A 24,404-nucleotide genomic window follows, 5' to 3' on the forward strand; every position below is an offset into this window, starting at 1 on the left:
TGATCGGTTTCTTAAGAAACTGAAGGGATTCTAAAAACAGAGGGAAGATCTCTACTGTGGGATTCATCTTAATATGCGACGTATCTGTTTGATTTTGCTTTATAATTGATGTTGAACAGACGAACCAGTTTTGAGTTAGTTTTACAACTCAGAAGACAATGGAACTCCAGGATAAAGCATTGGGACAAACTAGCCTTAGTGGTGGATTTTTCTTATGGAACTAATCCGTATATATGTTACCTCAAACATCCAGCTTGATGACAAGGGTATTCTAACCCATAAACTTTCTACCACTGTGTATATCTTATGTAATCTCTGTGGTCGTTGCGAGCCGAGGGCTGAATTCGTATCGACCATCCACCTGATTCAACCTGGGTCACCTCATTGGAGTTTGTGAGGCGAGTGCCTTATCACCTGAGCCATCACAGCTCAAAAATCAGGGATCTTGATAACAATTGTAACATAGGGATGAGTGGGAATCAAATCCACAACCTTCGCATTATTAGCACGACACTCGAACCAGCTAGGCTATTAAAAGTGTGATGATGGATTTGGATGATGTAGTAAAAACTATCTAAAACACATGGAATGGTTGTATGAAGTCAGTTAGAAAACAGAAGCCTTCGATTGGTTATTGCGTGGTTTTAGATGGTGTTTAAAATTTTTTTGGCGAGTTTTTATGTTCATCATTGTTTATATTTTTGACATTATGAACATTATATATAAAAATAAAGAACATCATAATAAATATTAAAATTTTAACTTATTATCTTAATTATACACCGAAGAGCCATTACATTATGACCACCATCCATCTACAACAATGGGCTCGCCCAGGTTTTCATGGTTTCTCGCTAGGAACAATGTTTTCATGGGGCACATTAAGACCCATAATCCTCATAGAACAATCCCAGACGTCTGTAAGCTACATGAGCATAGTTGTAGACCAGGTTCACCCATTCATGGCAACAGTTTTTCCTGCGGGGGATGGTGTTTACCAACAGGATAATGCACCATGTCATAAGGGTCTAATCGTCATGGATTGGTTCGAGGAACATTACAGTGACTTTCAAATCATGTCTTGGCCCCCAAATTCACCTGACCTTAATCCAATCGAGCATTTGTGGTCCTGCTTGGAAAACCAAATTCGTGCTGCCACGCTACTCCCTCGCAATGTGAGGGAATGGCAGGACCACTTGGTGAGCGCTTGGTACCAGATATCTCAGACTACCTATCACCACCTTGTGAAATCAATGCCACGGCGGGTGCTAGCAGTTTTGAGGGACAAAAGTGGTCCTTTTTGTTATTAGCAGGGTGGTCATAATGTAATGGCTCTTCGGTGTACATAGAGTATCCCAAATTAGACGCCTTTCCCCATTGAGAAACATCTTTGAATTTCAGTAGTACCAAATTAGGAAAATCAAACAAAAACTAAGGAAAAAATTTATTATCAATTTCTTCAATAAGGATTCGTTACATTTTTTTGTTTGTTCATCACTTAAATATTATTTTGCGACCCATGATTAATATGTTTCTTGGCAAGGATCTTAAAAGTATAAATTAAGAGTGATTATTTCAGAACACCTTTTCTATTGATTATTAAGCTCATTTACTGTTGTTATTTTAGATTACTAAAGAGGAAGAAGGTTTGAGAATAAAGTCAGCGACTTTACTTCCTGATGTAATTACCTTTCCTCCGTTGAAGTCGTTTGAGGACTTCACTAGTCAGAAGTTGACAGAGGACAGCGGAAGAAAAGTGACAGAAATGACGACTGTCGACCCCTTTCCCCTATTTTCCGACTTACTTCAAGGTCCACCAAAACCACCCAGATCTCCTATCGATTCTTCGACCTCAACAAAAACGGAAGAAATTAAAAATGATGACAATAAAGTGACGAAGATTACAACAGAAACAAAACACGAGGTAACATAAGTTGAACTTGTTGTAGAATTTTTAATATGTCAATTCATCTTAATCCTATTTTACCCTGATGTTGCTTTCATGGATTCTTTTAAGTTCTTTTTTTGGTTTGAAATGGACTTTCTGTTCATTTAACAAAAATGAAAACTCCACCATTGTGTTAAACCTTTTTCTCTTATTTTGGTTTATGAACGAACATCACTAAAAAGGTTTTTTTAAAAATTTTTTAGACAAATCACTTAAAAATTGAATGAAACTGAAACCTACCATCTTCAAAGTTGCACATCAGCACTTTATTTATTAAATTAAGTTTCATTTTTAAATATAGCTCAAAAATTTGCATGAAGTGAATTATAAAATAAATCGCGCAAAGCTTGTTGTTACACATATTTAGTATTTATTTTATATAATAGTATAATTCATACAGTATACAATATTGCAAATTTTATAAAAAATGTGTAAATTTAGTCGGAAAAATAAAATTTTTTGTCAGTGATAGTAGTTTTCTCCCTTAAGTAATCTTTCATAGTTAAGAGCTTTTTTTTATTTTTAATTAACTATAAATTGTGTTGCATATTAAATCATTAGTAACTGAAGCTTAAAACCTTTTCATAGTTGCGGTTTCATAGTTGCTCTGTGTTGTTATTTGTTTATATTTTTGGTTGTTTACGAAAAACATAAGAGAATTTTCCCAAGTGAAAATACATTTTATTTATTTAAAAAGAAAAAGAAACATTTGGGAGGCTAGACTACTGACTATGCCAACCATCATCCATCTAGAGCAGGGGTTTCCAACTTACATGAGGCCGGGGGCCACAATTAAAAGTACAAATCAAATGGCGGGCCGCAACTTTGTCAAAATTTTATGTAGGACTCTTTTATGTTTGAGGGAATATTAAATATTACTGTCAGATTTTTACCAAGTTGACAAAACAAAAGTATTGAATTACAAATTAAAATAAGAAGTTGATTTTTAAAAATATGTAATTGTTATTAATAATATTTAAAAAAATATTAAATAAGTAATGAAAATTCGGGCTACAATAACTTTAATGTGCACCTATGTATTGAACAATTTAGGTGCAACAGATATCTAATTGTTAAGATATAAAACTTTAAAAAGGTTAATATTAAAACTTACATAGTAGCACACAAAATGTTCAATGAGAAAATTGAGGTTGTTCTGCTGCAACCACCAGAGAATAGATATTTACATTTAAAATTTACAAATGTGTGTGCAAATATTTTCGTCCAAAATGAGTGGTTTCAAAAAGTTAAATCAGAGAATTTCTTCGAGAAAATTTTTGATACACGCATGCTAAATATTCACAAAATACAAAAAAATGAAATAAAAAAAGTGCAACATGCGCAATTGTTTTTGTATTTGAATAAATATTTTCTTGGTTGAAAAACCTGAGAAATAATTTTTTTTGCACAGTTGGTATGTTAAATTTCACAGAAACGAAGAAATTAGGTTTTTATTAACGAGAAAAGTATTTTAAACCCATATAGATTTTTTTACGAAAATTGTCAGCAAAAAATGACAACTAATATATTTTAGTTCGCGGGACACCGAAAAAAGTTCCGCGGGCCGGATGCGGCCTATGGGCCGCCAGTTGGAAACCCCTTATCTTGAGGTACCTCTAGATAGAATCGAGTTAACATGTCTTATAAACTAGTGAATTGGAATTGAATAATTGTAGTGGTAGCTACGCTACAGTACTCCCACACCAGAATTTTATAAGGGATAGAATTCGATGAATGGATATCTCATCATAGAAAAAGAATGGGTGAGAATTTCTCACCCTTTCTCAAAAACAGGGTGAGATTTCAGAAAGTTAAGTGAGATTTCTAAAAACTGAAAAAATGCAAATAGACTTGGAAAAAAAATCATTTCTTTTATTATAATACATTTTTAACGTCTTCTATTTTTTAAAGCATTGAATATTCTTGCTGCATCATCATAGAAGATTTTGCCTTTACTAGGTATTTGTCCATCTTACATCAGTGCATAAAAAATTTGAACGTCTTACATGAAAAAACCTTACCTGCGGTAAACACGTGATTGGAGAGAAATGTGTTCTGAAAGGGGTTCCGTGGCTCGGAGGGGTTGTGTTCTGTTGTTCGAAAAAGTTCTGAACAATACTGGTAAATAGGGAATCTAGATAACGGGGCAAATGTTGAAAATAATGAAAGATCCAGGAAGAAAAGTGAAATGGATTTTATTCTAATTGGCGTAATTCGAAGCTTTTTCCAAAATGCGAGAAATTCGCGAATTTTGAAATTGATTTATAGAATGCCCGAATTTCTCGCGGTAATCATTTTTTAATGCGAGAAAAGAAAAAAATATGCGAGATTCTCGCGCTGTAGTGAGAACACTGAATTATCACTAGTTGATTCATTGCTGTTTTGCGAGACGATTTGCTGTTTTGTGAGGTTTTAAGATCTAGGAAGCATGGTTGTACGTAAAAAGAGGGAGGAGAGGTTTTAGAAGAAAACGAGATCAAACATCTTGAAGATGGAGGGATGTGTAATTACGGGAAAGGGGAATGAGAGTAATTTTTATGAAATAAGATGCTGTAAATTGCAGAAAAAAATTAATTACTCTGAATAACTTTCCCTCTAACGATCGTGTCTTCATCTGCTAGAATTCCATCTTAATGGTTTAAGGGGGTGATCTCAATTATACAACTTTTTAAAAATCTGATATCTCAGAAAATATTTGAGTGGTTAAGCTCAAATTTTCTATTTCGCCATGTAAAATTACATATTTTAAAATAGGGTAAAAAATTGTACGCTAAGCAATTCAAAATTGTTTAGACTGTTATTAATAAATATTTATCAAAAGTTATTTTTTGTGTGAAATCTTTGAATAAACTAATTTTATAATTGAGTGCAATTTTTTTTCCAATTCGCTTTAAAAGTTTTCGAGATATAGCAAAATACGCAAAAAATAAAACTGAAATTATGAACTTTGGACCATTCTTCTGGCCAAATTGTTGAGACCATATTTCTCAGATTGCGACTACCCCTTATATTTTGAGAATCAGATATAAAAACCCGCAAAAAAAGGCATGCTTGCTCAGATAAAGTATGTTTTTGTGTCTGATTTCCTAACTTAAAATATCGTCTGCTCTAATTAATTAGCATATTTGAGGTCAACACCTCGATCCATTAAAATTGAGTCCTAGAACGAGAAAATCCGATCATTCGGTCAAACGTTATTCAAGGTGGTTCATTTTTGTGCACAGTATATAATAGATCTTTAGAATAGTTAAATTAGGTTTCTTTTTAATAAATTTTTAAATATATTGCACTTTTAATAGATTTTCCAAATCATTATAAAATAGTTCTCTTGTTCATAAAGTTATCGTAAGTTGTAAGGCTTAATCCTGACAATTTATGTAGTTCTTTTTTTACAGAATATCATAATTTGATAAGTATTTATTATTTTAAGTAACTTTACTGATCTTAGATTGAATATGACAATATGAAATAAATACTGCGTAAGACATGTGTAACAACAACTATGCAAAGGCTTTAGTTCCAGTTGCTAATACTTTATTATGCAACACAATTTATAGCCCCGTCCCATGAAAATTAAAAATGCTCATAAATATGAAATATTATTTTATGGAGAAAACACTACCTATTATTGCCACAAGCATTGTACTTTTTCCAACTAAATTAATAAAATAAAATAAGATGTAAAATAAAAAAATATATAAAATAAAAAAAATTTATAAAATAAAAAAATATGTCTGAAATAGCACCCTTGTTCATGAAGTTGCCGCAAGCCATGAAACTCAATGCTGACAATTTATACAGTTTCTTTTACAGGATTTAATTTGATTAGGATTAATTATTTTAACCAACTTTACTGATCTTAGATGGTTCTATATTATAAATTATGATACTTACTTTACTGTTCTATATTATAAAATAAATACTATTTAGGACATATGTAACAACAACTATGCAAAGGTCTTAGTTCTAGTCACTAATAACTTAATATGTAGCGCAATTTAAAGTCCCATATACATTTAAAAAGATCATAGACGAGAAATATTATTTAATGGAGAACATTACTATTATGGCCAAAAAACTGAATTTTCCAAATAAATTAACATATTAAATTATACATTTTACAATATTGTTTATTAATCTTTTTAGATTAAATGCTATAATATGAAATAAATGTGTGCAACAGAAAGTTTTACTCAATTTATATTAAAATTCCCATTATGTTTATTTTTGAACGATATTTAAAAATGAAATTATATTTAATAAATAGAGTACTGTCCGTCAGGCTAACCATGGGAGGGTTTCGTGGTTTTCCTCTCCATGTAACGCAAATGTGGGTTAGTTCCATCGAAAAGTCCTCCACAAAGGTAAATTTCTCCCAATACTTGATACAGGAATTTCCTTGTCTTCTGGACTGGGTTCAAAATTACGAGGCTACGGAGTAGAACATTTGTAGCCGTAAGCCCAAAAATTGAGTCGGCTGTAGTACTGTGTAGAGTACTGTGTGTGCAAAAATATGCGAAGTCGATGACGAATTACTAATCTCCAGACAGATTATTTTATGGCTGGTTTGATTTTCCATCAGATTTTAATCGATTTATCTAAAAATTAAAAAGGCTTTTTAGTGTAGTTGCAGCATCCATTTCAATCGGAATTTTTCATAAGATGGCGTATTATACAAAAATGACTTAAAAGTTTATGTTTTTTCACTAAATTAATCAAAAATTGCAATTTCTACAAAAAAATCACGCGTGCAAGAAAGACTACACAAATCCTACCTTTCAGTCAAATTTTGAATCAAATCAGACGAAAATTTTAAAAGTTATCGAGCCTGTTTTTTATTGTTAAATGCTGTTTTGAGAAAGTGCCATGAAATATTTTTTTCTATCTGTATACATATCAGTGCAAAATGTGATAAACATTTTTTTAAATCGATTATTTAATTGGTCCGTATCAACAATTTATTTGTATTTATATCGATTAATTATAATATAAATAATTATCGATAATTATATAAATTATTACTGATTATTATATTAATATTACAGATTATTATATTAATTATTATAGAATATTATATTAGTTATTATCGATTATTATCTATATTTAATTCAATTATTTGTAAAATAATATTTTTAACGTGTATGATGAATTATTATATGAATTATTTTGCTCTTTTTTATAAGACTTTTTATGGAGCTATAAACATAGAGTATTGAATATCTACTTTCCTAAAAAGTTATTAATTTATTAATATGCACCCAAGAGTGATCAATCAATAAAAGAAAGTACACAACAAAAACTGTCAATTTCCAAAAAAATATAGATTAAAAAAATGCATTGAAAATCTTTTGCTCTAACACAAACCCACCATAAAATAAATCTTAATAGTTGAAAATGTATTAATTTTTGATAGTGTTTACTTAATGCACATTAAATAGATGATCAATTAATGAATGCATTGTTGCCATTGTCGAATTGTTATCTAAAGAAAAAATGTGCAAGCAGGGATATTCAATTGCTTTCTTTTTACTCAAGGTAATGAAAAAGTAAATCATTGATTAAACTAATGGGGTTAAACTTATCATGAAAGATGTGGTACTTCTATTAGTTAACAAAACTTTCTCGAATTCAAGCAAGTTCATGTGTGCTCTTAAGTTATTAAAATAAAAATAAGAAATTTAGAGAATAAATAATCATCAAAAGTGTTTGAAAACAGTTTTGAAAGATTCAGTTCAATGCTTTCCAGGGAAAAATGATATCAGTTTTTTTAATCTAAGTTTAAATAAAGGGAACAAAATTTATGTAAATAACTGTTTTTTCAGTCCCAAATCGATCTGACTCCTCATGTTATTTATACAAATAAATTTTTTTAATTCAAACGCAGTTCAGTATAGTTTTTATGAGTCAAAATATGCTTTTAGGTTCGAGCTTACTGTTTGCTAGGGGATTAAAATCATGTGCATAGAAGTTTTTAGGTCATTAAAGTAACAAAACAATGTGTTTAAAATTATTTCTAAATGATTTCGTATATTTCCAATTCAATGGCTTCTTGTGGAAAATATTATCATTTTTTGGAATTTACATTGAAAAAAGGAACAAAAATTATGTAAATAACTGTTTGTGGAGATTGAAATCAAACTGGCCCCTTATCCTTTTTACAATTACATTTCTTCATACGGACTTGGCAATGATTTTTATGCATCTAAAATATGCATCGTGGCTGCAGTTTATCGCTTGTTTGTGGATTACAAACTTTTTTTCAATTACTTTATGGTACATCATGAAGAAAAGAGCACGAAAAATTCACTTTTTAATTATAAAACTACAAAAACTTTATTTATTTTGTTTTCCGAGAAATTTCAACCGAAGTCGGAGTTTGAACATAAAATTAATTATATTTATTACATTCATTTTATTTGAAACATTAATCATGGCAATAGCATCCCATTTAGCTCCGCTTGAATATGTCGTTTTGTATACTTTTGGTAAAAATGTAGAACCAAGGATGATTTTAACCTTAATTATATTCCTTGAAGATGCTAGTAGTTTAATTTTGCTTACTGGGCTCCCAGCTTTGATGAGTTTTGCATTAATCACAATTTACAAAGATTGTACTGATTTATTTGTTAACTATCAAAATCAGTTGACACAATTTAAAAATAGACTTCCAACAGCTAGTTTTGTTGATTTGTATTTTGTGCTCTTAAATTTGATTGAAGAAATAAACGATGCCCTGTCTCTTCCCGCTGGCATGCTCTGTGTTATATTTTTCTTAAATGTGTGTATTTCATTGGCTTGGGCTATATTCTCGCCTGGTGCATTAATATTTCACCTGCAGATAAAGATAATATTTCATGGTATTATAGAATTTACATCATTGTTTTTATTAGTTCATGCAGGTGCTAAGATACAACTAAAATCTGAAACATTAAAAGGGTGTTTTGAAAAAATGCACGCTGTTGCAATTCGGAAGACAAACTTTGATAAGAAGACTACAAAAATGATTGCAGTAGCTTCAAGAAGAAAATGTGTACAAATGACTGCTGGTGGAATTCTTGATTTCAGTCGGAAGCAAATAATATCAATGTTAGGCGCCTTTCTGACTTATGGTTTACTTATTTTAAACTTAAAGGTTTAGTAAAAGTATTAAATTAAATTTTACAGAATTCTATGAAATATGAAACACGAATGAAAGATATAACTTGTATATAAAAGATTCATTTTTCACTTGCAGATGAATGATTTATATTTTATTTCCAGGAAAAAAGTTTATGTTTTATTTAATTTTTTAATTTGTGGAAAATCAAATGATATCTGAAACAATAAATGATGCTGAGAAAAAAATATTTGCTAAAGCTGCTGACGACAAAGTTTTGATAAGTTTACAGAAAAAATGATAGAGGTCGCTTTACCAAGAAAACGTGTGCTATCGTTTGATGGTGGATTGCTTGTTTTCAAAGCAAGTTTTTCAATATTATTCGTTGTTTAGATACAGTGTTTAATATTTTTAACTTCAGAAATTAAGGAAGAGTGTATAGTTGGATTTTATTAAATTTCAGAAATTAAGGAAGAGTGTATAGTTGAATTTTATTAAACTCAATGAAAAATACAAATTTATACGAATAAATGATACAAGAAATACAAGAATATAAATGAAACAAGAATTAAAATGATACAAGAATATAAATGAAACAAGAATTAAAATGATACAAGAATATAAATGAAACAAGAATTAAAATGATACAAGAATATAAATGAAACAAGAATTAAAATGATACAAGAATATAAATGAAACAAGAATTAAAATGATACAAGAATATAAATGAAACAAGAATTAAAATGAAACAAGAATATAAATGAAACAAGAATTAAAATGATACAAGAATATAAATGAAGCAAGTTACTTGTTGTTAGTTGACTTAATTTACTTTCATGATAACAAAATCAATTGACACAGTCAAGATTATTCACAGATTTCTTTTCGAAATTATTAAAATTTATGGAGGAAATAAATGGTGTCCTATCACTTCCTGCTTGTTTGCTTTCATGTGATATTTCTCATAAATGTTTGTAATTCAATAGCTTAGGTATTATTCTTGCCTAACGCGAGCATTTCACCACCAGATTAAAAAAAAAAATGCTTTACGATATTAACAAATTCATATCGTGGTTTTTTTTGTATTTGTAGTTGACATACAACTGAATTCTAAGACAATCAAAGGATGCTTGGCAAAAATGCATGTTTGAAGTGTTCCGAAGAATAAGTTTCATAAATGTACTTTAAAAATTATCGAGGTAAATCCAAGAAAGAAATGTGTACATATGACTGCTGTGGAGATACAAAGACAAGTTTTTTTAAAAATATTAAACGGAGAAAAAAAAATCTGGTAAAATTGCCATACTGAACGGTAATGACAATCATAGTAAAAAAAACATAATTCTGGAATTAAAACCAAAATATATTGTATTTAAGCCATTCATTTGGTAATTTTTCCATTTATTGATATGGTAGCGTGGTTTTCGGGAAATTCTGATTTTAGTTCTGATTAGCACACATTTAGTAAAAAATACATAACTTGAAAGTAATAAATGGTTTTTATACCATGTCTGAACTATCTTGATGAAATTAACAAATTGTATCACATAATATAAAATTATGTTTTATTGTTAATTTCACTAAAATCATTAATAAGCGCTTCGGTAAAAATTATCAAGCTTTTTCATGTTCCCATAGAGCCAGAAACATGGTAACTTTCACCATATCCTGGGTAGTTTTGAATATACTTTTTTTCTGAGAGTAGGTGCTCTTTTGAAGCATTTTTTATTTATTTCAAGCCGAAAAGTTCACTTAAAATGGATTATTTAATTCGATGAAAGTATTGTTTCAAATGAAATATTTCAGTTGTAGACAAAGAAAATACTTAACTTGTGAATTAATTTGTGAATTCGATGATATTTTATTGATTTAAGCTATGTATGCATGTTTTAAAAAATTGTATCTGAAAGATTCAGTTAAATAAGTTAATAGTAAAAATTAAAAATGTTGGAAGTTGCTTCCAGAAAAACAACATATACACAAAGGACTCTCGCGAAATCCTGCATTTCAATAGAAAGCTATTTCTATCTAAGGTAGGCGCCATTTATTTACGGCTGGCTTTTTTTTTAAAAATTCAAATATCGAATAACGATAGTGCAAAGATTTTAGCATTTTGAATTTAACTTCCGGATTCATTTGCAAATTTTCTATATCTCAAATGAAATCTGAAACAAAAAAATAATGCTTTGAAAAATTACGTGCTAAGGCTATTCAGAAAACAAAATTTATAAGTATCTTCAAGTTGCTTCAAGGAGAGAATGCATAAATATTTGTTGGTAAAATAATTTGATTTTATTAGAAAGCAAATTCCATTAATGCTAGGCGCATTCCTGTTTTACGGTTTATCTAATTAAACTTTTAAACTAACAAAATTTGAGGTTTTCAATATTATGCAATTTAAGGGAACAGACAAATGCAGCTAACATTCTTATTTCACCGACTTTTATAAAATTAATATTTTCTTTGTTGAGAAACTCATTTCAAGATTATTGCTTAATTGGCAGAATTGAAATCAATGATTGAAATCAATTGAAATATAAAATAAAAAATGGTGTTAAAAATTGCTCACAAAGTTCTATAGACTGTAAAAATTTACATATATTGTAAATATGATTGATATTCTTCTTCTAATAAAATCTGCTAGTAGTATTCTTCATTTTGGTTGAAAACGATTTATATATCGCTCATGGGCTGCAATAGTGGCACAACTAAAAAAATACACGTTTTGGACTAAGAACAGGTGTAAATATGAAAATACACATTCTTTTCAATACTAGCACAACTCATAATTCAACTCGAAGGTAATCTTTGTTTAAGCAGACTAAAGCATTTCTTATGCATTTTCCTTAGCAATGAAAACTTTAAACCCACTTATCTCAAAACATGATTTTTTGAGTTGTGCCGCTATAGCAGCCCATGAGCGATATATATATTTTTGATCTAGAGTTTTCAAATTTTAACCTAAAGAAGAAGTAAAAACATAGTTTAATGAAACAACTTTCAATAAACGCAAATAAACAAATGTTACTATCATAACTACCTTTATTTACACATTGCTGTATTTCAAAAATACTTTTTTTTTGTCGTTTGTAATAAGCTTGCACTACATGATATCGTTGAGTTTCTTAATTTCAAAATATACTATCGAAATTGCATAAAGCGTGCAGTGATTCACTTAGCAAAACAATATTATAAGGCAAATTTTGATGGTAAATTTGACTCTTATTTTCTTAGGTGCTGGGAAATACAGAAACATCTTTCATCAAGAAAGAAGAAGAATCTGTATCAAAATCACTCCACACCGAAGGTGTTCCAAGCATTACCCATGACGTCATGGATCTGAATGAGTTAATAAACGCTACCCAGAAAAAACTGGAGAGTTTCAAAAATGGGTTCCGGTCTCCTACTCCTGATTCTGGCTTGTCTACAAGCACTTACGAAGTTAAGAAAACAGAAGAGATATTGAAAGAAACACAAACTAAAGAGACAATCGATTCTTTAAGTCTCGGACCACTTCCTGACCTAGATTCTATTTTTAAAGATATTAAGGTCCCACCTGAAAAGGTAAATATATTAAATTCGTGTTATTTTTCTTACACAAAAGTATTTTTGTAAATAAATAATTTTTATTGTTCGTATTGTTATTTAAACGAGCATTTTAAGAAATTAAATGCAAGAGTATAGAAGTGTTGTGGATGTAATAAAATAAACGTAATAAACTTTTATCAGCTTTAAACACTTGTGAGAAATCCTTTTGTAACAGAATTATTATGAACACGACGTCGGTGAGACAGAAATAGATTATTAAAGTTCAGGTAAGTGTAATGAGCAAAACAGCAAATATAAACATATTCATTTTAAGGCTGTTTTTCAAAGGCTCCGTCGTAATATGACATGATGATGCTTTTTTGCGAATAATGGACTGTTTATATAACTGCTCTTAGTTTGTAACTGCAACTCATGACTGTTTGGTCAAGTTTAGCTTATCCAAAGCCAGTGCTGTCTATTATGAAATTGGCGAGAAGCGTCAATATGGAGGAAAGCAATAGTTTTGTGAAAATGAAAAGCTTTGGTCGTCTAATTTTTTAATATTTAAAAACTCAATTCAATGCTACATTGCTTGGGCTCATAAAAATTTGAAAGAAAAAAAAAACTGTGAATAAGGCAGTGATTTTGATAATTTTCATCTAGGTGGAAAAATGTCGCCGAAATGGCGACTTTTAAAAATGTTTAATTACTTAAAAAATATTTAAGCCATTTGTCTGTTCTAAAGCCCAAATAACTTTTCTCGGTAAGATTATATATATAGTTTAAAATCATCGCATTGCTTAATGTGTAAGGTACTTAAACTATGGATTTTTTTATTCTCCTTGGCGACAGAGCTTCGAAAAACAGCGTTAATTCGTTCTCGGAAGCCTTGACTACCACTCCACTTCAGAAAAGAGTTCCAGTTCTCCAAGATACTTTCAATAGTTTTATTTAGGAACTTTTACAATCTCATCGTCGTATTTAAATGAAATTAAAAAAAATTGATGTATGCACATATAGTTGGAAGGTCAACTTCAACTAAAATGAACTGAAGATTTTTTTTTAAAATAGTTAAAAAATGTTAAAAAGTTAAACTTTTAAAATTTTAATTGGTATATTACTTAAATCAATATTTAAGTATTATTTTCGAGCAGTATTTTGCGACAATCTTAGAAAAAATGGACCAGCGTTGAATCCTGATATCAGTTCCTTGATTTTTAATCTCAAGCAAATTTGCTGCAATCTTAATAAAGATTTAGACTAATTCATGTATCTGTTAACGTTGAGACGATGTATTGAATAATTACTCTTACTGATACGGTATTACGAATGGAGAATGTCCCATTACCTGTAATGTACCCGTAAACTTGATAGAAAATGCTTCTTCGTTGCAGATAATTTAAACCATATCGGGACTCAACAGTTCCAAAAGTATTTGAAAATTTGTACCATATTTCAACTTAATAACAACTCATATTAAACACTAATCGTTTGAAAGATTTAATAATGTCTTTTTAGGAAAATGAAGTTATAATTTTCGTTGTTTTCTTAAAAATATAGCTTCAATATACATTGGTGGACAAAATTAAGAGATGGAAGACATTTTCCCTAATATCTCAAAAAATACTGAATATAAATAAATGAAATTTGGTATGGATATAGCTTATTCCATGATAATAAAGTATGCAAAGCAGAAATGAAAGTGCCATTCACTGGCAAGACCTATTGCCAATAAATCCAATGTAGTCTGAACTTAAGGATAAAAGATGACAATAAAAGTGAGGCTTGTAAGGGGTGTGCTGCCTCTAGTATGGTGTATGGTCACCCCTGAGAGACAGACAGCATGCACAACGAGTATGCATGCTATTAATAAGGGAGTTAAGGAGGACTTGTGGAAGACCCTCCCATTCTTCCACCAGAGCAATTTTTAACTCCAGAATGATTCTGGGGGGAGGTTGGCGCATCGCAATAGCTCTCCCAAGAGCATCCCAAGCATGTTCAATAGGATTCAGGTCAGGGGGTTTGGTTGGCCAATCTATTCGTTGAATATCCTCGTTTTCCAGATATTCATCAACCATGAGAGCCCTATGTGGTCGCGCATTTTCGTCCATAAAAATGAACTCAGGGCCAATAGCGCCCCTGAAAAGACGCACATAGGGCTCCAGGACCTCCTGCCTGTACCTCTGGTCTTTCACGGAACCATTGTCAAACACTTGGGGCTGTGTGCGGGTATCTCGCATGTGCGAATGAATGTGCGAAAATGCTTTCCATATCTTAATTTTGTCCACCAGTATATTTAAGATAAAACTAAAAGGGATAAAATTGTTTGCTTGCTTTTGCGTGTGGTTTTGAAATACTTGAAAAAGAAATTTTTTATTTTCTGTTTATTTTTCTGTACACTAGTATTTTATTTGCATTTGCTAATATTTTATTGCATTGTATCTGTTTCCTTCACTAAGAAAGAGGAGCCAAAGAAAGTAGCCCCACCCGTACCACCTAAACCAAAATTGCGTCCTCTTAGTGATCCAATCATGAGTAGTTTTAATGATTGCTTGAAAGAAATGGAAAGGGTAAGAATATTGAGTGATGGTGTGGGCTTCAGCTAATCCAGCACAACAGCTAGCATATAGCTACTTAGTTTCTAAGCTAATTACAATTTAGCATGCGTAGAAAAAATTAGTTTAAATGTGTACACTGAAAAGCAAATTGAAATGGTTTTAAGCGGGAGTACATAAAGTCCGGTAAAATCAGATCGTAGCCTAAAAAATGTCGCTAGTAAAATCTCTGTAATTTTATTTGGCAGGTATGAATATGTATGCAAGCAGATACCTTATAAGTATCTGCATCATGAGACGAGAATTGAGATTTTTCTCTAGTAAAAAAATGTTTTCATAGTCAGCAGATTTTAAGGTTGATTTTTACTTAGATGTAAAAATGAATAAATTTTCTTCAAACAAAATTTCTTTTTAAATATGTAAAGAAAGTTGGCGCTCATGACCGTAATCTCAAGAAACGAGATAACACTAATTTCCTTTCTTTAATACCATAACAGATGGTGATATTAAACTATACATATGCCATTTCATTTTACCTCTCAGTGTATTTATCCGTAGAAAAAATTAACATTTTTATTCGGTAAATAAGTATGACTTAGTATCCAAAATTTTAATCAATTTCTGTAGCAGATTTTGTTTATTTGATGTGTTTGTTTTATATTGTTTAATATATGTGTTTGTTTGTAATTCTGATTTATCCTTAAACATATGTTGTTATTTCCATATGTATTGTTCAATTACTACAACGGGAGCTTATAATCAAGGTATTCAATTAAGGTATAATTTATATTTTTTTGGAAGAATAATTCCAAAAGGTGGTTATAATAATTTGAATAGTTTAATGTTAGAATAATTCCGTAAGTTTGTATTAAGAAATGCCAATAGTAATTATAATTGGTATTAGGTTTAATTTCATCTCTCAAGCACATATAATTGTTTTTTAAAATAACTTTTGTATTTACATTTAAGAAAGTAGATTAGATTTTACTTTAAATTTGTACAAAATATTTTTAGGAAATGTATAAAATTTAATTGCTAATTTTTAATTTATATTTCGGAAATAATAATGTATTTTATCCATGCTCTTTAAAAAAACCCTTCGCACAAAATGCATAAGCTTAGTTCTTCTGAATTAACATTGCTTTGGGAGTATTTTTAACTGCATATTTAGAGGTACATTGTTACGCAGGAAATTTGTTAACATAAGTTATTTCAATTCTCATTTATCAGAATTAGAGTCCCGTGATATAACATTAACTAGTTGAACCAAACATTTGCTGATAACGTTGTTAATTTCATTTGATTTACAAATAGGACCTTGCAACTTTAAATGGAAATTTAGGTTATTCTGAAAATTCCACTGAAAGCTCTTGCATAACTGAAGACTCACCATTTGGAAGCACAATAATCACAAAAAAGAGTAAGTAAAGAATTTCATGTTTCAATGCTGTGTTATTAATTTTTTTTCAATTTTAAATTCTAAGAACTGTATCATATATTTGTACAAGGCTTCTCTACCAGTGCAACAAACTTGCATGATTTAAAAAGGATACGAATTAAAATTGCATAGGAATGCGGAGTCTAAAATGTCTGATTCAGGTAGTAGGTGGATGGTTTTGAGCGTTGTTCGTTCGTTACTTTAAATTCTAAGAACTGTACCCCATACTTGTACAAAGCTTCTCTACCAATGCAACAAACTTGTATGATTTGAAAATGATACGAATTAAAATTGCAGAGCAATGCGAAGTCTGAAATGACTAATTCAGGTAGTAAAATAGGTAGATGGTTTTGTTCGTTGCTCGTTCGTCATTTCAAGTTCTAAGAACTGTTTAAAGCTTCTCATACAATGCAACAGACTTGCATGGTTTAAAAAGGATGCGAATTAAAATTGCACAGCAATACGAAGTCTAGAATGCCTGATTCAGGTAGTAGGTGGATGGGTTTGAACGTTGTTCGTTCGTTACTTTAAGTTCTAAGAGCTAAACCCCATACTTGTACAAAGCTTCTCTACCTATGCAACAAACTTGAATGATTTGAAAAGGAATTAAAATTGCAAAGCAATGCGAAGTCTGAAATGACTAATTCAGGTAATAAAATAGGTAGATGGTTTTGTTCGTTGCTCGTTCGTCATTTTTAAGTTCTAAGAACTGCTTAAAGCTTCTCCTACAATGCAACAGACTTGCATGGTTTAAAAAGGATGCGAATTAAAATTGCACAGCAATACGGAGTCTAAAATGCCTGATTCAGGTAGTAGGTGGATGGGTTTGAACGTTGTTCGTTCGTTACTTTAAGTTCTAAGAGCTAAACCCCATACTTGTACAAAGCTTCTCTACCTATGCAACAAACTTGAATGATTTGAAAAGGAATTAAAATTGCAAAGCAATGCGAAGTCTGAAATGACTAATTCAGGTAATAAAATAGGTAGATGGTTTTGTTCGTTGCTCGTTCGTCATTTTTAAGTTCTAAGAACTGCTTAAAGCTTCTCCTACAATGCAACAGACTTGCATGGTTTAAAAAGGATGCGAATTAAAATTGCACAGCAATACGGAGTCTAAAATGCCTGATTCAGGTAGTAGGTGGATGGGTTTGAACGTTGTTCGTTCGTTACTTTAAGTTCTAAGAGCTAAACCCCATACTTGTACAAAGCTTCTCTACCTATGCAACAAACTTGAATGATTTGAAAAGGAATTAAAATTGCAAAGCAATGCGAAGTCTGAAATGACTAATTCAGGTAATAAAATAGGTAGATGGTTTTGTTCGTTGCTCGTTCGTCATTTTTAAGTTCTAAGAACTGCTTAAAGCTTCTCCTACAATGCAACAGACTTGCATGGTTTAAAAAGGATGCGAATTAAAATTGCACAGCAATACGGAGTCTAAAATGCCTGATTCAGGTAGTAGGTGGATGGGTTTGAACGTTGTTCGTTCGTTACTTTAGGTTCTAAGAACTGTACCCCATACTTATACAAAGCTTCTCTACCAATGCAGCAAATTTGCATGATTTGAAAGGGATACGAATTAAAATTGCAAAGCAATGCAAAGTCTGAAATGACTAATTCAGGCAGTAAAATAGGTAGATGGTCTTGTTCGTTGCTCGTTCGTCATTTTTAAGTTCTAAGAACTGTACAAAGCTTCTCCTACAGTGCAACAGACTTGCATGATTGGAAAAGGATATGAATTAAAATTGAATTGCAATGCGGAGTCTAAAATACCTGATTCAGGTAGTAGGTGGATGGGTTTGAACGTTGTTCGTTCGTTACTTTAAGTTCTAAGAACTGTACCCCATACTTGTACAAAGCTTCTCTACCTATGCAACAAACTTGAATGATTTGAAAAGGAATTAAAATTGCAAAGCAATGCGAAGTCTGAAATGACTAATTCAGGTAATAAAATAGGTAGATGGTTTTGTTCGTTGCTCGTTCGTCATTTTTAAGTTCTAAGAACTGCTTAAAGCTTCTCCTACAATGCAACAGACTTGCATGGTTTAAAAAGGATGCGAATTAAAATTGCACAGCAATACGGAGTCTAAAATGCCTGATTCAGGTAGTAGGTGGATGGGTTTGAACGTTGTTCGTTCGTTACTTTAAGTTCTAAGAGCTAAACCCCATACTTGTACAAAGCTTCTCTACCTATGCAACAAACTTGAATGATTTGAAAAGGAATTAAAATTGCAAAGCAATGCGAAGTCTGAAATGACTAATTCAGGTAATCAATGTGCTATAAATAGACGTTAGAAAGAATATGAACTATATAGCTTATACAATTATCATAGTATCACGAGAACTCTTTCATAATTTTATTTGCTCTATATGTATGGTTAATTACCTTTTTAATCTATCTGAGTTTTAAAATTGTCGCGTACACAAAATTTTGTCGCCTACAAAATTAATACACAACGTGAATAACAACATAACTTGAACAATACCGTAATCGATTTAAGCAATTTACATCTGGCTGCTGGAATCGAATTCTATTTTTCAATAATCGAGATTTGCACTTATGCCTATTAAATCTTTCAAAGCTCGTTTTCTCATAACTACTGTTCTAATAACCACATTTTCAACTTTTACCGACTAGTTGGTTACAGTTGGAAATGTGTCAGTAATGTGGGATGAACTGCTCTGGTTCTTTTTTTAACTTTGGCTAAAAATGAATGGATAATATTTTTCAGAGAAAATGTTTTCTTCGTCAAGTTTTTACGAGGAGCCGCAGTCCATATACCCCACAGTAGAAGAACAGGTAGAGATGGCTAGAAAGATAGCTGGCTCACTTGCTGATGATACAAACAAAAAATCGAAAGGAGCAAATATGTTTTACAAGAGACTGAAACGATCATCAAAATGGATTCATGAAGGTAAGTATCTTATTATTAGTTTGAGATCAAAGAACAGCAATCCCAGAGTTTGACCCCTTACCCATCATGCCCCACTAGGGAATCTATTATGTTTATCTCCGTTAAAGAGATAGACATAACCCAAAATTTTATACCTGCTCTTCTTAAGAAAACCACCCATCATGTGTAAAAATCACAGCGACATAGCTTTTCCCAATGGATCCTGAATAATTTCAGAGATTGATCAAAATATTTACTTAATTTTTGCTGTGAACATGGTTCACTGTTACCCGTTATCTTCAGTGACTAATAAGGCTCATCGGTAAGTTTTGTATCTGGTGAAACTGTTGTTACAACAGCTGAATTGTAACAACAGTTGATAAATTATTATACGCTTTGTAAGTAGAATACGTGTCGCAAGTTGACGTGATTTTTCCACTCTCTACTTTTCTCCTTTCTTCGTTACCAGGGTATCGGAAAATCTTGCTTTTTTCCTCACGCCGGTATATTCCCTTTTCTTACTGAACCACGCAGCCGTCGGAAAAAAGCAAGATGGTAACTGAGAGACCATGGTACAAAACATGGTACAATTTAAAAATATAGAAAAATATAGAATATTGTTATAATATTTCTGTAACAAATTTTTCAAATTAAGTTGTGACAAATTTTGAACAATTATTTTAAATAAATATGAAGTTCAAATTTCAATCTTATATATTTTGTAATGATTGCGGTTTTTAATATTCTCTAACATTAATCCGCGATACTCTTAACTATGATTAGACTATAGAAAGGTTTTCAAAAATATCATAGTATAGGTTAAGGCTGGTTATACATTTTCTAAAAATATTTAAAATTATTTTTTAAATTAGTTATTCAAAATTTGTCTTATGTTTTGTAAGAAAAATAGGATTTTTTTTAATGTTTTAAAAATAGGATGTAACACTCTTAGCAGTGATTAGACACTAGAAATTTAAAAAAAAAGATGATAGAAAAAATCCTCTTAAAAGTTAAGATGGTTATTCTTTTATATTAAAGTTTAAGGCAGTTGTACATTTTTTAAAAATTTATAGAGTGAAGTTATGGATTTTCTATATTTTGCTAATTATCGATATGTTAGACAATTGGTAGCAGTAGATTGTTTATTTATGCACGCCACTGTGTTCTTGGATCTTGAAATTAGAAACTATTTTAATTGAAATTATTCTCAAAAAAATAAACGATAATTTTTTATTTTAGCAATATACAATTTTTTATTTCAGCAATATGCAGGCCCGGATAGCCTGCATATTGCAATTCTACAGATGAACGTGATATCTAGAGTTCAAATCCCGCCGTCCCCGAAGAATCCCGTTTCATTAAATGGTGACTGGTGCACATTAAATCTGCTGGTGTCACAAAGTCCTACAAGTTCCCATAACAAATCAATACCTCTGGAGGTACTGAATTGAAGATTGATCGTTCTCTGGTTCAGGCCAAAATTACAATCTGTGGATGACTGAATGGACATATGAATGGATCCTCCCTGTAAAACGGGCTGTGCCGTGTGTGTGGCTGAAGGCGCATTCTTGGTCATAGATGGTGCCACTAAAACATAAGACCTCACTCTCTGCCTTAAAATGACTTTGATTCTCATAGAAGGCTTGCTGGTATTGGCTAGTGTCATTAGTAACAACAACAACAACAACAGAATTTCACTATACAATATATACGATATAGAAAAACATTATAAAATATAGACAATGCATACAATATGGTTTTAATAATTTACAATATATACTTTATTAATTGATTTTGCAGGACCAGAACCAAGCGATGAATCAGGACCTGATACACCAGAAATTCCAGGTGTGGAGCCTCCAACTCCGGATCCATCTCAAGTTCCATTTAGACCTTCTAAAGGGCCCACAAAATTAAAACTTGTCATGGATTCCAGGCCACCACTTGATCTCACAGCTCTCAAGTAAGAGTATTTCTTTCTAATTCCAAATAATTAAAATCGCACTTAAAATTCTATGAATAGGCTTTATTTACATGTCTTTATGTATTGAAAATGACCAATGATTTAAAAAGTCAATAAAAAATGAAAAAAAAAATTTTTTTTTAAGAGTTAGCAAAAAATTTTAACTAAATATCATTTTGAATGTACCTAGTATTTTTTTTCTATTAAAATGTGACTATTTTCTTCATTTTGAGAAATACATACCCTATAGTTCGTTCACCAGGAGTTGACACTTGGCTCCACCTACTCAGACGCAGAGTTCATTTCAGCGCGGGAGTCAGAAGAGAAACATCTCCGTGCTTGAAATTGAGACAAACCTTAATTTGCGCCAAACACAAACAGTGAATTCTTTTTCAGTCACATACTTCGCTTTATCATCTGCTATTATACCTATTGTTACTCTAGCTAATTAAATATAGTTTAAATTTAAAAACTGCTGCTCTCCCAGCAAAATGTCTCATAAAGGACAAACTATTCACTCAAAAGAAAGAAATATCATAAAAAATGGAGCAAAATACCATCAAATTTATGAAATATTTATTGTTAAAAACTGCACATAAAGTTAGCGAAATAAATATTTTTGCCAAACGATCGCCAAATAGCAACATTGTTCAGGATTGCTCACAACCTTCTCCCAAAAATAGCGAAATAGAATCGTCGCATACCACGTGATGTAGGCGGGGCCAAGTGCCAACTCCTGGTGAACGAGCTATAGATGTATGTATATATATAATATATTTTTTTAAGTGTTTCTGTCGACACTAGCACCATAATTAGGAACACGTGAGGACAAGTTATAAAATTGATAATTTAATTTATTGTTTATTTTATTCAATATAAATTATAATTAAGTTTTGCCTAAGCAAGAATATGTTACAAAACAAACTGCATGAATTGAAATGTATTACTAATATTATTTAATAATAAGTAATGAATATTACACTAAATTCGATAAATTAATTTTAGTACTATACATAGGTACTAATAATTTAGAATTAAAGGAAACTCAAAATGTGCTATGCGAAATTTTCACTACCAAAAAATTAACCAAATTCTACTCATAAATGTGGGAAATGTAGAAAAAATTGTAGTCTATAATTAATTAATTTACGCACACTAAGTACCAGAAGAAATGATTTAATAATATTCAATCAGCATTTTTATAACCGAAAATTTATTAGGGACAACACAGTAGCTTCACAAATATAAATCCCTAGAGTCGTTTTTCCACTTATGTCTATTATTGGTAAGTTAAAAAGAATTGAAAATCCAAAGTAATTATTAAAACATGTAATAAGTATGTTAAAGTAAGTTTTAAAATCAGTTTCAAAGTTGTTTAAAGGAAAATCTATAAAACAATGTTTTCTGTTGCATGTTAGACTATTCTAACTGAAATATTTACATATGAGTCAGTTTATATTGTTCCGAGGCTAGTAATATAGTTTCCATGCTGTTTTCGCAAATGGTAGTTATTTTTAAAACAGTGTCTTACAATTTTTCTCAGTTAGCAGCGCCATCTCTCGAAGAAGAAAGTAGCGAACTGTGCATTTATATCTTCTGTTTTCCTTTAATTGATTTTTCAAATCATCGTGCACTTTTTGCACGCACACCCAGTACGTGAGGAATCTAAATAAGAACCTATTAATTTATAACAGGATTAATTAGAGTTTGTTCTAATTTTTGACATATTTGTTAAAGGTGGGAAATGTTAAGACATTTGTCTGAGTTTGCAATGTTTTTTTTTTAAAATTCAGGATATATAATTTTATTGTGAAATATTTATAGGTCATTTGGTTTGCAAATCAGTGAGCACAATGCTGTTAGTCCAGACATCTGTCATGATCTGGTGAAAGATTTACAGTCACCGAGGGGAAAAGGTTGGCATTTAATGAATGTTATTACTGCTTTCACATGTTTTTCTTAAACTGCTTTTGATATATAAAAGTTCTGAAATTGCGTGAAGGAGAATGTCATTCATTGAATTAAAGTTTATTAATATTTTCAAAACTTAAAAACAAATAAAATAATTAATAGAAAAATAATTCGTTATTAATTTTTGTTTAATTTCGGTTTACTTGTGTATCTGATGATAAAAGTCACTGTATTATTTTGGAAATCGGGGACAAATAAATTGTTTGTCACAAAATTTATTTTTAAGCAATAATATTTTTATTTAAAAAATAAACCATAATTAAATCTGTTATTATTAAATCTGTCATTATCAAATCAATCATTATTCAATCATATGTCCGCACTAATTTTAATGTTCTATCGTGCATTAGATGCACAACGGCGCACAAACCACCCCCAAACCTTTTGTTAGAAAATTAAGATTCAATTTAAAAATTCCAATCTCTATTTTAACTATTAGATCAATAATTAAATCCCTATATTCTCTTAAAAATATGTTGATCAACTATCTTAATGTAGGTTATGAATCTAACTAACTAGTTTGATTATTCAAACTGAAGAATTTATGGAGAAAATTCAAACTTTTGACAGCTTGCTGAGAAAAGTTTTGATGCAGATATTATGAAAAAATTTTCTCAGCTCATAGTTTCACAAAAAAATGAACAAAAAAAGTATTTCTATATGATAACAAGACTAATTTCTTGTAGGTGCTGCCTTGTTTGCAAAAAGAAAGAAAAAATCAGAAGAATGGGTCGTTGATGAAGAGAAAGTTAAAACATTACTACGTGAAAACGAACGAAGATCTAATGTAGTGCCACCTATTCAATCGTACAATCAGTATTCAACATATTCGAGACAGGTAAGTACTTTTTATTAGAATATTTTTCCTATCTCGCTTTCGTCTCTTAGATGATGGAATCTTAGAATCTGAATTTGTGAATTTGACCACTTTCTGGCTAGCTAGAGTACAAAATTTATATTGGGGCTCCGTGTCTGATGACAATGCTAGTTTTAATTGTTGCGTGACCATTACA

At 30.8% G+C, this 24,404-nt stretch overlaps 1 protein-coding gene across 6 annotated transcripts in view; it reads left to right on the forward strand.

Annotated features, from left to right (window-relative positions):
- Positions 1-24,404, forward strand: part of LOC107440408 (uncharacterized) — a 77,622-nt gene that overhangs the window by 47,389 nt on the left and 5,829 nt on the right. For 3 of the 6 annotated variants that reach the window (XM_071187155.2, XM_043044576.3, XM_071187153.2), the window contains 8 exons: positions 1,628-1,924; positions 12,279-12,608; positions 15,032-15,142; positions 16,442-16,547; positions 19,296-19,478; positions 21,258-21,420; positions 23,245-23,336; positions 24,078-24,229. In XM_071187155.2, coding sequence (XP_071043256.2) covers positions 1,628-1,924; positions 12,279-12,608; positions 15,032-15,142; positions 16,442-16,547; positions 19,296-19,478; positions 21,258-21,420; positions 23,245-23,336; positions 24,078-24,229 — 1,434 coding nt within the window. The remainder of the gene's footprint in view (positions 1-1,627; positions 1,925-12,278; positions 12,609-15,031; positions 15,143-16,441; positions 16,548-19,295; positions 19,479-21,257; positions 21,421-23,244; positions 23,337-24,077; positions 24,230-24,404) is intronic. The other 3 variants (XM_071187157.2, XM_071187154.2, XM_071187156.2) reach the window with 1 other exon arrangement.

Source organism: Parasteatoda tepidariorum, chromosome 9, assembly GCF_982258835.1.
Source record: "Parasteatoda tepidariorum strain Cologne lab strain chromosome 9, Ptep-v5.0, whole genome shotgun sequence".
NCBI lineage: Eukaryota > Metazoa > Arthropoda > Arachnida > Araneae > Theridiidae > Parasteatoda > Parasteatoda tepidariorum.